Source organism: Lotus japonicus, chromosome 4, assembly GCF_012489685.1.
Source record: "Lotus japonicus ecotype B-129 chromosome 4, LjGifu_v1.2".
NCBI lineage: Eukaryota > Viridiplantae > Streptophyta > Magnoliopsida > Fabales > Fabaceae > Lotus > Lotus japonicus.
The window spans coordinates 72,277,563-72,291,043 of NC_080044.1; the positions used below are offsets into that span (position 1 = coordinate 72,277,563).

The following is a 13,481-nucleotide window of genomic DNA, read 5'->3' on the forward strand; positions in this document are numbered from 1 at the left end:
GAATGCTAAATTTAGACCTTGTTTGCATAGGATGAAGCATTTGGGAGGAAGTGTGAGAATATGAGGGACAAAGGTAAATGATTTTAATGTAGAAAGCTGAGGGTTTTGAAGAGTTGAAAACAACATTAGAAAGGGGAGATATGAGGGTGACAGTGACATGTGAGGGCTGTCTAGAAGGTGGTAGTGTTGTATGGGTGATTGCGAAAGTAGATAGTGGAATTGAAGCTGAGAAAGTTTGTGAACTAGAAAAAGCTTTGTGGTATAGGGAGATGAAGGTAAGAGATTTAAATAAGGAAATTTGTGTTCATTAAATAGATCTTATTTTAAAATGAAAAGTTTGTTATCTTGAGAGAGACATTTAAAACCTTTGTAAGATGTTGAATAAGTAAGGAGAATACACTTGAGACCAAAACTAAATTTCAGCCTATTGTAAGGTTGACGAAAAGGAAACAAGCACAACCGAAGGTTCAAAGAAAATTATAGTTAGGAAGTTGATATTAGAGTTAATATGAGAAGGAAATTTATAATTTCAAGATTTAGCAGATGAACCTTGGCACCTTGGCAGGGCTGGCCGTGGGCCTGTGCAGCCCAGGGCCTCCAAAAAGAAGGGGCCCAAAAAAAATTATCATTAAACTTTCCCCTAAAATAACATTTAGTTATAATAATTAATGCTCAAGATGTTATTAATGACTTAAGCTGGTCTAGTGGTTAATAATTGTATATGTTACTTTTATGTACCGGGTTCGAAAGCAAAATGTCGCGTTGCTTGGATTCGAACACGCGACCCCTGACGTGTTGCAAGAGGCCAGTTGCCAAATGAACCAAATAATGGTTCTGATGAAATTTTGAATGTTAAAATTATTAGGGGTCCATTTTTATTATTTGCTCAGGGCCTCCAAAATGTCGGGACCGACCCTGACCTTGGCTATTTCCTTTGATATTTTGTTCAGGCCATTTGAAGGGTGCAAACTGCTGGATGTTGATAATTTGATCTCAACTGCAGTTGCTACATGAATTACAAATTCCTCAGATGCAAAATGAGCTAAAGGTTCATTACAAATCAATTACTTACTCCTAACTCACTAAATCAGTCTTTCTGTTGAGTCCAGATCTTCACAGTTTTGTCATTGCCAAGAGCACCAGAAGCAATCATGTTCTCTGTAGGGTGACATGACACAGATACAACAGTATCAGAATGACCTTCCAATTTCTGTACTATTTTCCTTGTCTGCAGTTCCCATAAGTATATACCATGATCTTCTGAACCCCCAACAACATACTTCCCATTTGTTGTAGAGAAAGTCGATGAAATGCAGTATTTTGAGTTAACATGACCGGTGTACGTCTTCAAAAACCTCCCAGTCGAATAGTTCCAAAGCCTCTGCAGGGACATAAAAAATTCCCATATAAGTCAATAACATGGAAAACCAAACTAACACATTGAATGGTGAAGCATGACATCAAATTCTATAGCAGCCAATTGAGCCACCAAATCCCCTACACTACTCAGGCTATGCTTGATTTTAAGTTTACTTTAAACTCAAGGGAAATAAAACCCCCCTTACTCCTTTCCAAGGTGTGTAAACGGAAGCTAAAAGGTAACCCAAACACACTCAGCAGCATATGAGAAGGAAAAACCAAAAAAGCTATAAATTTAGTATGTTTGGATACCAGCAACAAGAACAGACTTTCAACTCAATCCATAAGAGTTTCACGTGTACTGCAAACAGAAAGCCAAATATAGCCTTATTTGTATGCCATTATAAGAGCCCATATTCCCATAGGCATCCTTGTATCAACCATACATCCACTCAACATCAATTCTTCCTAGGAGAAGCTAGTAGGAGTAACTTCACCTCCATAGCTTCAATTACAATCAATTATAGTTCAGCATGGAAGGAAACAAGTTGGGTTTCCAAACATCTTAAAACCAAGTATCAAAAAACCAATTCATTCTGCTTTTTCATATCCATCCAGACAAGGGATCCCAAAATCTAAGCAGACATTTACAAGACTCACTATATGACAAATATTTCTATAACCAGGAATGCTACAAGACAATATAATAGCTTAGTTCCAAGTCCAATACCAAATGGCAAGTTACAGAGAAACAAACACAGTAGTAGCACAAGTAAAATGCACAATCGAACCAATTAACGACCCTCATTGTTCAAACAAAAAACACATGCTAAGTTGCTAACTAGCTAAGAAATTGTTGCACAAGAGAAGAGTAACAGTGAAAGAGAAGAGAATTACCAGATTGTTGTCCAAGGTGCCAACGAGAATGAACTTGGCATTGGGTGAAAACTTGACAAAGGAAACAGGAGGGTTCTCATCATCAATCAACGTCTTCATACAGTGTCCAGTGGAAGCATCCCAAATCCTGCAGAGACCATCATAGCTGCTGGAGACAATCAGTGACCCATCGCGGTTGAAATCGACGGCGGTGACAGGGTCGGAGTGAGCAGGAAGAACCTTGAGGCACTTCCCGGACTTCACATCCCAGACCCGAACGGTCTCATCGAACGAACCCGAGACGATGATGTTGGACTGAGGATTGAAATTGACGCAGAAGACGTAGTTGGTGTGGCCGTGGAGCGTCTTGATGAGGGAGCCGGTGGGGACGTCCCAGAGGCGGAGGGTTTTGTCGTCGGAGGCGGAGACGAGGAAGCGGGAGTCGGAGGAGAAGGCGAGGTCGGAGACGCCCTGGTCGTGGCCCTCGTAGAGCTGCATCGGGGAGAGGGTGACACTGTCGGAGGTGGTGAAGCCATAGGTGCGGAGGGTCTTGTCGGCGGAGGAGGAGGCGAGGAGACGGCCGTTGGAGGAGAATTTGACGGCGGAGATGGCGCGCTTGTGGCCGGTTAGGGTTTGGGAAAGGGTGTAGGGTTTGAAATCGGAATCCGATGCTTCTGTCGCCATTTTTTTCTTCCTTCGTTCAATTGCAGCAGGACAAGGTTAGTACTTAGTAGCATAAACAATTGTCATCTTTCACCTTATGATCCTTTTTTATCTTTAAACAACAAATAATTAAGGTGTGTACAACTTATAATTGGATCTAGTGTTTCTTTCTCGTCCGTTGCACGAGGAATATATCTATTGTATTTTGATTCATCAATTAATTTTGAATGTGATTATGCGTGTTCGTTTAAATCTTAGATAATTATGACAAATCTTTTAAAATTCGGTTTTAAAATTTGTTTGGAATCAGGGAACACATGTCAACAGAAGTGAAGTGAGGTTATCTAATTCTTTTCTAATATAGATTGATATATAGAGGAGGAGATGGCTGACGTAGTATCTTAGATAATTAAAGAAAATCTTTTAAAAATTTAATTAATTATAATCTCAGCACTACATATTTTATTTTAATATTGTGGATTATGAAAAAGAATAAAAGAAGAAATCACAGGATTCCTGTAAATATGTAGTAAATTAGATTTGAGACTTTTCCTAATTTAAAGAGACAATGAAAACGGTTTCAAGATTTGTTTTGAATTTTTTTTTTTTGAGTAAGGAGTAATCTAGGTAAATCTTAGATAATTAGGGCAAATTTTTTAAAATTCGGTTTCAAAATAAAATAACACAACGGAAGAGAAGCTATCTAATGAAATGACACGTGATTTTTTTATGAGAATTAACCTGAAAATGACACGTCACTAAATTAGCCTGATGGAAGTTCTTCTTTTCTAATATATATATATATATATATATATATATATATATATATATATTTGGACGTACAAATGATATCTTCCCCCAAAGTACTGGAGGGGTTCAAACTATTTTCAAAAAATTGGAATAAGGATTTAACTTTCTATTATACCATTTATTATATATATATATATATTTGGACGTACAAATGATATCTTCCCCCAAAGTACTGGAGGGGTTCAAACTATTTTCAAAAAATTGGAATAAGGATTTAACTTTCTATTATACCATTTATCTCTCTTATTAATTCTAACATTTCAATCTTCCTACCACCAATAAATGAAGGGTACAATTGGTAAAGTATAATTAATGGTATCTTGAACTTTGTAAAGTGACAGATAATTAGGAACAAAATTCAGCTAAAAATAGTGTGGTGAATCAGATATTGAAATTCCTGAAGATCTTTTGATACAAGATAGTGAAAATCCACTTCTTGACCTGGTTGATTTTGCAAATCCCAATTTGGTGCAGAACATGAAGACTGAAAAGTTTTTGGAAGAACGATGCATATTGTGTCCTACATTGGAATGTGTTGAGAAGGTTAATTATTTTATGTTTGATATACTACCAGGTAATACAACAGAGTACTTAAGCTCATATAACACTTGCAAATCTGACGAGGTTATGAACTACAATCATAGTGGTTTACTACAGAATCCTTAAATGATATTACATGCTCAGGAATACTAAATCACAAAATTATATTGAAGGAAGGTACTCCGATAATGCTATTGAGAAATATAGATCAAGCAACCGGTTTATGCAATGGAACGCGACTAATAGTGGCTGATCTTGGAACAAATGTTATAAAGGCCACTGTAATAACAGAAACCAACATTGGAGAAAACATTTTCATTCCAAGAATGGACATGGTTCCATCTGTCTCAGGTTACCCGTTTAAGTTTGAAAGACGTCAACTTCCGATCAGTCTATCCTAAATAATTCCGAATTTTATGAAATTTGTATGACAGTAAAATTTATGAGGCATCATAAATTTATTGGTTTTCTTTATACATTTTGCTTCTTTACTAATTGTCCAAAAATACTGTTGAACAATCGTATTGAAACATATTACACTACGAATTTAATAATAAATAAATAAATTAAAGGAGTGACTAAAAATCATAAATTCTCACATTACAAATTAATAAACACATTTTGATGACTTTTTCCTACATTTACTTTTATTCCTTAAATAATCACGCGCATTTATGTGTTTTAGTCACACATTTAATTATTTTTTTTGCATTAACTTTTAGTCAATAAATAATCAAGCGCATTTATGATATTTAGCATTTAAAAATTTAAAATTTAAATAAAGATATTTTTCAACCTTTAATGCGTAAAAAAATCATATTTATTAAAAAAAAATTATTGCATTAATAACGTGATAAAATACATTAAATTTAAAATAAAAAAATAGTCTAACTGCCTTAATTACATTCAATTATTTTTAACAAATATTCCTTAAAAATATCTTTCCTTAAAACCGTTTACTGCTATTTAGGAAAATCGAAATTAAAATACTTTTTTTGGTAAACATTAAAATACTTTTAAATTAGAATAAAAAAAATTAATAACATTGATTTAATCTTAAAATTCATCCATCACAATTAAGTACATTAATTACATCGGTTTATTTTTAAAAATCAAGCAAAAACTTAGTAATAATTCCTTAATTACAATTACTTGATTATATACATTAATTATACAAAATTATGTGCGTTAATTAAGTAAATAAAACCTACATACATAAATTAAAAATTCGGAATCAAGTAAAAAAATTGAATAACACATTTAATTTTTTTTAAAAAACTCAACTTATACTAATAAAAATTCGAGCTTCAACAAAAAAATAATAATAAATCAAAAACAAAATCAATTAGAAATCACAGAAGAACAATAAGCCTATATATATATATATATACACTTTAGTATACATCTCATTTGTTACACAAGTTCAAGCCAAAATCAACAGACGTTAGTTTTTATCTCCAAAACTTCCTTGCATCATGAATCCGAACTATAGCCTACTTGAATAACTGACTCCTTTAGCACATGATTGGACTATTGTCGTTTGAGTAATAAGGGTGTGGTTTGATGAAGAAGAGGATGAAGAAGATGAGGAAGGACACGATGATTCGTTCTATAATCTGTTGTTGATGGATCGAAAGGTATGTAAACCAGAAACAATTTCGCTATTATTAAATATGTAATTGTATTTTAATTTAATTCACGGACATAAATTCATATGAAATTCCTTCATTTCTAGGGTCAAACAATCCATGCAGTGTGTAGGCGTAACCTTCATGAACGTTTTGCCAACAGAATCACGGAAGGTTTGGTATACCGCTTTGAATATTTCTGGGTATGACATAATTTCTGAGGTCTTAGTGCATCTAGGCATATCTACAAGATACACTTGCAAAGTAGAACAAGGATGGTTCCATATAATAAAGATGTGTTTCCTGTGCGTGATCTGATATTTGACAACATGCATGAAATTCTAAATCCTGACTTTGACGAGCGGTTCTTAGTTGGTATGTAAATATTTACCTTCATTTAAATAAACATTACCATTAAAACAGATGTTATGGTCGAAGTAACGCACGTCGGAAATTACAACGGATTTGAGCGGAATGAAGTCCATACGCAGAGCAGAGACATTGAACTTGAATCTCGAGGGTAAATTTGCTTTGATCAATAAAAAATTAGTATTATTAATTTCTATAAATTCCTACAGAAGAAAGTTAACAACTTTTATTTAATTTTTTTCCAACAAAAAAATTAAATATTTTTTATACGGCCAATTTGTCGACGAATTTGATGCACTTCTAAATTCAAAAGACAACAAACATGTTGTGATTATCATATTGTTGAGAGTTGTAACAATTCATGAAGGTACATTTAATTATTTTGAGCAACAAACAAACATAAACTTCTATATAATAAATCAACATGTTCAAACTTAAACTTACAATCAATCGCTAATTTTTTTTCCGGGGGAATATAAACTAACTGCTGGGTTAAACTGCACTAAAGTAATGTTCAATTCTGACATTCCACAAGCAGTGTCATACAGAGAAATGTATGTATGTATTGTGGATTTCATATTACTTTGAACAAATTTAGATGACAAATAACAACATAAATTTTGTTTCTTCGAAGACTATTTGAGTGTGACGCAGTTCATACTCAAGTAATGAACGTTATGATTGAAAGATTAAACGTTACTGAAAAAGATAAGTTCCTAACGCTTTCCCAAGCACAAGTATTAAAAATTTGGTTACTTGCAGATCAGTATGTTCTCATCACTTTTAATTTAATTTATTAGACTTTTTTTTTATTAAAAAAAACATACATTGATTTTCATTCAACGTTTTTATTAAATAAAACAATTACTTATTATATTATTAACTTAGTATTAATGATCAAATTATTAAATTAGTAAATAAACATATAATGTTAGGATTACGCCAAACAAAAATGCGTTTTAAATAAAAAAATCATGGGGTTAGAGATTTTTAAACACTAACTACAAACTTAAATACTTATTAAACTAATTTAATAATCACCTATTGTGGGAAATTAACAACACATGAATAATGAGATAAAATATGAATTAATTAGACCGACGGACCGTAAACTCTTATACTCTTTCTTTGAATTTAGTTGCTTTAAATTCATAACGTTATTAGAGGAAAAAAAAAAGATTTTGATACACGTTTTTATAATGGTTATTTATATCTACATCATGATTTCTGATATTTCCAATTTAAATGTAAAATTTCTAAGTGAGGTATTAGTCATCACTATTGTAAAATAGGTTTGGTTTAGACATTGATCATCACTATTATAAAATAGGTTTGTTTTGCAGACAAACACTAAAAGTGGTAAACGAAACACACCTCTAGCTATAGTTGAAGACTCCAACACACCTATTAAACGTCGTTCAGACGATGGTTCCATAACAGAAGTTGTTGGAAGTAAAGATGCAGAAATGTTGAAAAAGATCAAGGTTTCAAAGATTTAGTTGCATTTCCTTAAGATTGTTTGCAAATAAATAACCTTTGTGCTAAACTTTCACTTTTATGTCTTTACCCACGTTGACAATTTGTTTTTTTTTTGGTAAATTGACCTCGGTAGTCACTTTCAAACATTTTGACTTTTTTTTTCGTATATTGACCATGTTACTAAAATATTCAATAAATCATTTTATGTTTGAAAATCTTCGTGCATACGTCTAGGGCTGCACATGGGTTGAGTTGGATGAATTTTTAGGCTAATCAGGACCCGAACCGGTCAAAACTGTTTGGGTTGGGTTGGGTTGGATTTCGTGAATTTTCACCTACGAACCCGAACCAACCTAATCCGACAATCTTCCGGTTGGTTTGGATGGATTGGTTGGATCGCTATATTAAAATAAAAATAAATCTGAAATATTGAAAATATTAAAAAACAAGTACTTCAAGTCTCTAACACACAATTACATCATAAGTTCATAACTACTGTCTACACGCATCTATACAACAACACATAAGTAAACTAGTACTTCAAGTATTTAAATATGACAAGTAATTACAAACAAATTAGTCTCAAAGTCTCCTAAAATTCACTCAAATAGTAGGACTCCAAGTCACCTTTCCATTTCTACTAGTAGGTTAGGTAAAAAAATAAAATTATGAAAAATATATATTAAATAATATATTATTATTATATGATTGGATTTCGGGTTGGGTTGGATGGATTATTATGGAATCCGATATCCGATCCAAAGATGATTTGATCGTAATAAAATCCATCCGATAGACCCGTTTGCCCAATCCAACCCGCATTTTTACCATTTGATCGGATTGGGTTGGATGGATTCATTGGGTTGACCCGACCCATGTGCACCCCTACATACGTCAATTTAAATGTGCTTTCGACCCTTAAACACATTACTTTACAAAAAAAACAACCTACACCACAAATGTGCAAAAAACGAAAAATAAACCAAAGACCTATATAGAATAAATAAAAAAAGATATTAATTGATTAACAAAAATTTAAAAAATAAATCCAAAATTAAATTCTCCGTGCAAGGCACGGGTTAAAACTAGTTTTTATACAATCTTTCCGCTGTCTTAGATTTTTGCATGACAGTACTTTATTAAAACCAAGAATCTTTCTAAGCTCCACAAACAAACCTCAATCAAATGGTGGAAAAACTTTGATGCTTCGATGGTTTCAAAAGAAAATATCCATCTTTGGTTCAGATCAAATCAGAAATATCTGAATCATATATATATATATATATATATATATTAAGGTGTGTACAACTTATAATTGAAAAACAAAATTAATTAATTTCATATTTATCATGAAATTATGCGAAGAATTTGGAAAATGAGTTTTTGGTTATATGGAAGGACTAAACCCGAAGAAAAGAAAACTACACAGGAATAGAATGCGAGAAAGAAACACTCATCCAATATAATAAAACATAAGTAGGTTTGAGCAGTGACGTGTGAGACTCTCCATAAACCTATAGTAAGAACATGTGTCATATTCGCTAAGCAGGTTTGAGCACTGAGGTGCCATTTGATTGGCCTTTCATCGTATGTGGATATAAAGAATCTCTCAAACTTTCATCTTTCAAACTCTAATTTGATTAACAAGAGAGACATAAAGGTGAAAAGAGTCACAACCCTCATTTATCAGTTGCAGCACAGTTATGAAGTTACTCTCCACAATGATTATAGAGAACTTAGAGAGAGCATGATGAACATGCCCCAAAAGCTTCAACTAAAGCATATTAGAAGTCTCCAAATTACGACTGAAGCTAAAGAGGCACCGCTATTGGAAGTCCCCAAATTATGACTAAAAAGATTTCACATAACAATAAATCTTTTTTAAGAATGGGTTGAATGAATGTGTATTTCTCACTCTAATCCTTAATTTACAATAAAAATGCCAAAATATAAAAAAAAGTTAAAAAATTCATCATTGTAAATATGTATAGTTCATGGAGATTGTGCTTTTCAATTTTCAAGTGACAAGAGGTTAAGAAAGTAAACCAATTATACAAAAACACATCAATAGTTTCTTAGTTTTGTTTGTCTGGTTTCTTTCCCTTTGTAACAAAAAAAAAAAAGAAAAAACAAATTATTTATCTCTTTTGAATGACAATTATGTTTCAGCTGAGGTAACAATTATGTTTCGGAACGGGATGGTCTATCAAGTGCCTCTGTTTTCGGTGTTCGTTTAGCTGCCGTGTAAACCAAACGCGGTGGTTACTGGAAACTGCGGCGGCAGTGGCACGAAAATGTACAATCTCATCATGTTCCAGTTTCGTTTTCACCGGCGAAGAGCCCTTCTTCTTCAACTGAAACCCTTCTTCCCCTACCCATTATCAATAGTATCTCACAACTTCTCAACCACTTGTGATTCTTCCGATAAACAATCCTTCACCCTTTCATATCTCACGAACACTTGTGGCTTTTATCCCCAAGCTGCTCTCAAAGCAGCCAAGCGAGTTCGTTTCAACGACGCAAAGAAGCCCGACTCGGTTATCGCCTTCTTCACAAACCACGGTTTCTCCATCTCCCAGACACACAACATCATTCGCAGGGTACCAGAGCTGCTTTTACTCGATTCCACCAAAAAGGTTTTGCCCAAGTTTCAATTTTTAGCCTCCAAAGGTTTTGACATAGTTACCACTGTGACTAGGGCCCCATATTTCCTGCTTAAAAGCCTTGAGAATCACATTATACCTGCATTTGAATTTGTCAGGAGATTCTCTCAATCTGATGAAAAAGCAATGGCTTGTGCACTTTTTGGTTCCATTACCATTAGTCTTGCTCTCATATAATCAAAAGTACAATTGTTGCTTGATATGGGAGTCACTCCCTCAAACATATACCTTTTGCTTAGAACTTGGCCCTCTCTGCTCAGATGTGCTGACTTGAAGGAGGTTGTGGAGGAAGTCAAGGGATTGGGATTTCATCCCTCCAAAACGCTTTTTGTTGTAGCGTTACAGGCCAAAAGGGGTATATCCAAATCTCTTTGGGATGCCAAAGTCGATGCCTTTAAGACATGGGGCTGGTCTGAAGATGCTATTCTGGATGCATTTAGGAGGAATCCCAAGATTATGCTATACTCAATCAAAAAAGTAAATGCAGTGATGAGTTTTTGGGTAGGTCATCTTGGTTGGGACCCTTCAGTACTTCAAGCCGTGCCATCACTTTTTGGATATAGTTTGGAGAAAAGGCTTATGCCAAGGGCTTCAGTTGTCCAGTATCTTCTCTCCAGAGGTTTGATGAAGAAGGATGCTAGCTTATATACACCGTTTAAGTATACTGATAAGTTGTTCCTGCAAGAATTTGTGAATTGTTTTGAGGAGGAGGAAACATCTAAGCTACTAAGTCTATATCGGGGAGGACGCTAGCATCTGGTACTTTGTTAACGTTTGAATACAGATTTATATTTGTTATAGTTGTGTGAATCTTGCCTTTTAAGCGTTATGCGATAGGACTGGAAAGTACAAACATGTGGCACAACGTTCTTGTGTTAATCTGGACGTGTTTCATTATCATCAATTAACTGGGCAGCAAAATATAACATTGTTTCCTTTCAAATGAGTGGCATATTTTTAATAATTTGTAGTTCTTCAGAGTTCTGATGATACATTCCTTCTCTCCTTGAGTATATCCTAAACCTTATAGATGTGCCTATTTATGTTGCTTTACATACTATATACCTGACCAGATCATATTACAATTATTACTACCTTAGGGATAATAGTAAGATTCATTGTTTTGGGATTCATAATTTGCATTCATTTCTTAATTAGGTTATGGAAATATGGAGTATAATAATTGAAAAATGAAATATAAAGTTTTGTAGTTTCACACATCATACATGTGAATATGTGATGGTGTTTAGAAGTTTGATTTGTCTTATTTAACAAATTCACCTGTCATGGTTTTTGTTTTCTTTTAGTTTTCTTCACTTTCTGAGACTCAATATACTCAGTGCAATCCTTCTGTTTCGCTCTATTGAAAAGCACACAATTAACTTTTAGAGAGCAGAGACACATAATGAAACTTGAGCTCTAATGCATCTTTTGTTTTTTAACTAGCATTTGTTCATTAGGTGATTGTTAGTTGATGGGTCTCCAATTGGTTCTAGGTTATAACGTTGATACTAGAAAACTGGTAATGTCAGATGAGAAATTGTCTTCAACTTTCATTTCGGATTTTGATTAAAGAACAAACAGTTGTCATCAATATCTTGGTGGTTATATGAGTTTGTGATTATAGGTCTAATAGTATTGGATCTTGCCTTCCCTTGCTACTAATTTGTGGATATTTGTGACTATTGCATGAAATGGTTCTGTAGAATTGTCCATGACAATTTAAATTCCTTTCATTTTTATGTCTCTGTAATCTGGTTCATTTTTTGAATCAAATCTTTTGCCACTTTTGATGTTTGTTTTGCCCAGAGCTTTTTTTTATAATTTTTTTCCATCTTCATATAGCAAACAATACAATAACACAGTTTGCTACCTATTGAACTGAAATACACTAAATTCTCCAGGTGTCAGATTAATAATATTAGCATTTGTTTACTAGGTGATTGTTAGTTAAGAAGAATCCAATTGGTTCTAGGTTACAAGTTATAACATTGACACTTGAAAACATGAAATGTTAGAGGAGAAATAGTCTTTACTTTTAATGTGAATTTTGATTGGAGAACAGACTGTTGTCAACTTGTCATCAATATCTTGGTGGTTATATGAGTTGCTGATTATAGGTCTAAAAGTCTTGATGTTAGGCTTTACCTTGCTATCTGTTTGTGGATGCTGTGAATGTTATTGATCTACTAGTTTTATGTCGTTGGTTTTTTGTCAATGGAAATTGTGTTTTGAATCATTATTTTTTATTTCTGTTGATTTTTTTCCTTGCTATTGTTGAAAGGTTATTTGGATTGTGGTGCTCTTAGCAATATAATTTGATGATTTATATAATTGATCTAATCTCTGAAGAGTGTGTTAATTATAGAGAGTTTGGTAAAAGTAATGTGTTGCTTGTATTGTAATGTTTACTGTACTAAAATGAGCAGGTATGTCAAAGACCTTCAGGCCTCAGATAAAACACACATTGAATGGAGTTGTAGATACTATTCATAAAGAAGTTAAAACTTAAAATTATAGATTGTTGCTTTGAATTTGGGATTAGTTGAGAGTTGTGACCTGGTGCCTGATATCCTAAATTCTTTGTGTATTTATGTATGTTTTTCGCCTTTGAACAGTAAAAGACATTTTTTCTTCAAGAATTTGTTTCCTGTCCGAAAAGAAAAACATATCTGTGATCTGCACATATTCTCCGTTAAGTGCTTTTATTATTTAAAAGTGGTGTTTGCATAAACTTCTATAGCTCTTAAAAGTTCTAAAGCAATTTCCCTAAGCTTCTGCAATTTCAGCTTTTGAGGAACCTGATTCAAAAAATCATCTGCACAAAAGTAGCCCTGTCAAAGTTTTAAAACTATCATTCATGTCCTTTTTCAATGCCATACCAATCTGAAAACCCTAGTACACAATGATAACCATCGGTGAACTGTGATACTGTTGCTGCAGTTCGCGTTGCTGCTTGCTGCTGTAGGTTGTATCTGCACTGTAATTTATTGACTAGGTTTGTGAAGTATGTTCTTCTTCCGTTTTTCGTTCTTCGCTGCATCATTCCTGGCTGATTTATTGATTACTGATTTTACTTGGATTTGTCTTCAAT

General features: G+C 33.6%; 3 protein-coding genes across 3 annotated transcripts; 2 read left to right on the plus strand and 1 right to left on the minus strand.

Annotated features, from left to right (window-relative positions):
- Positions 1-850: 850 nt before the first annotated feature.
- LOC130714994 (COMPASS-like H3K4 histone methylase component WDR5A) lies at positions 851-3,014 on the minus strand. The gene is made up of 2 exons (XM_057564980.1): positions 2,257-3,014; positions 851-1,381 (listed from the first exon to the last, which is right to left on the minus strand). Exons 1-2 carry the CDS (start codon positions 2,917-2,919, stop codon positions 1,088-1,090), a joined length of 957 nt encoding a protein of 318 aa, XP_057420963.1. The 5' UTR covers positions 2,920-3,014; the 3' UTR covers positions 851-1,087.
- Positions 3,015-10,018: 7,004 nt separating this feature from the next.
- LOC130710233 (uncharacterized) lies at positions 10,019-11,291 on the plus strand. The gene has a single exon (XM_057559426.1). The coding sequence runs from the start codon at positions 10,019-10,021 to the stop codon at positions 10,562-10,564; it is 546 nt and encodes a 181-aa protein (XP_057415409.1). The 3' UTR covers positions 10,565-11,291.
- On the plus strand, positions 10,589-11,140 carry LOC130713307 (uncharacterized). Its single transcript, XM_057563082.1, has one exon. It carries the CDS (start codon positions 10,589-10,591, stop codon positions 11,138-11,140), a length of 552 nt encoding a protein of 183 aa, XP_057419065.1.
- Positions 11,292-13,481: the final 2,190 nt, after the last annotated feature.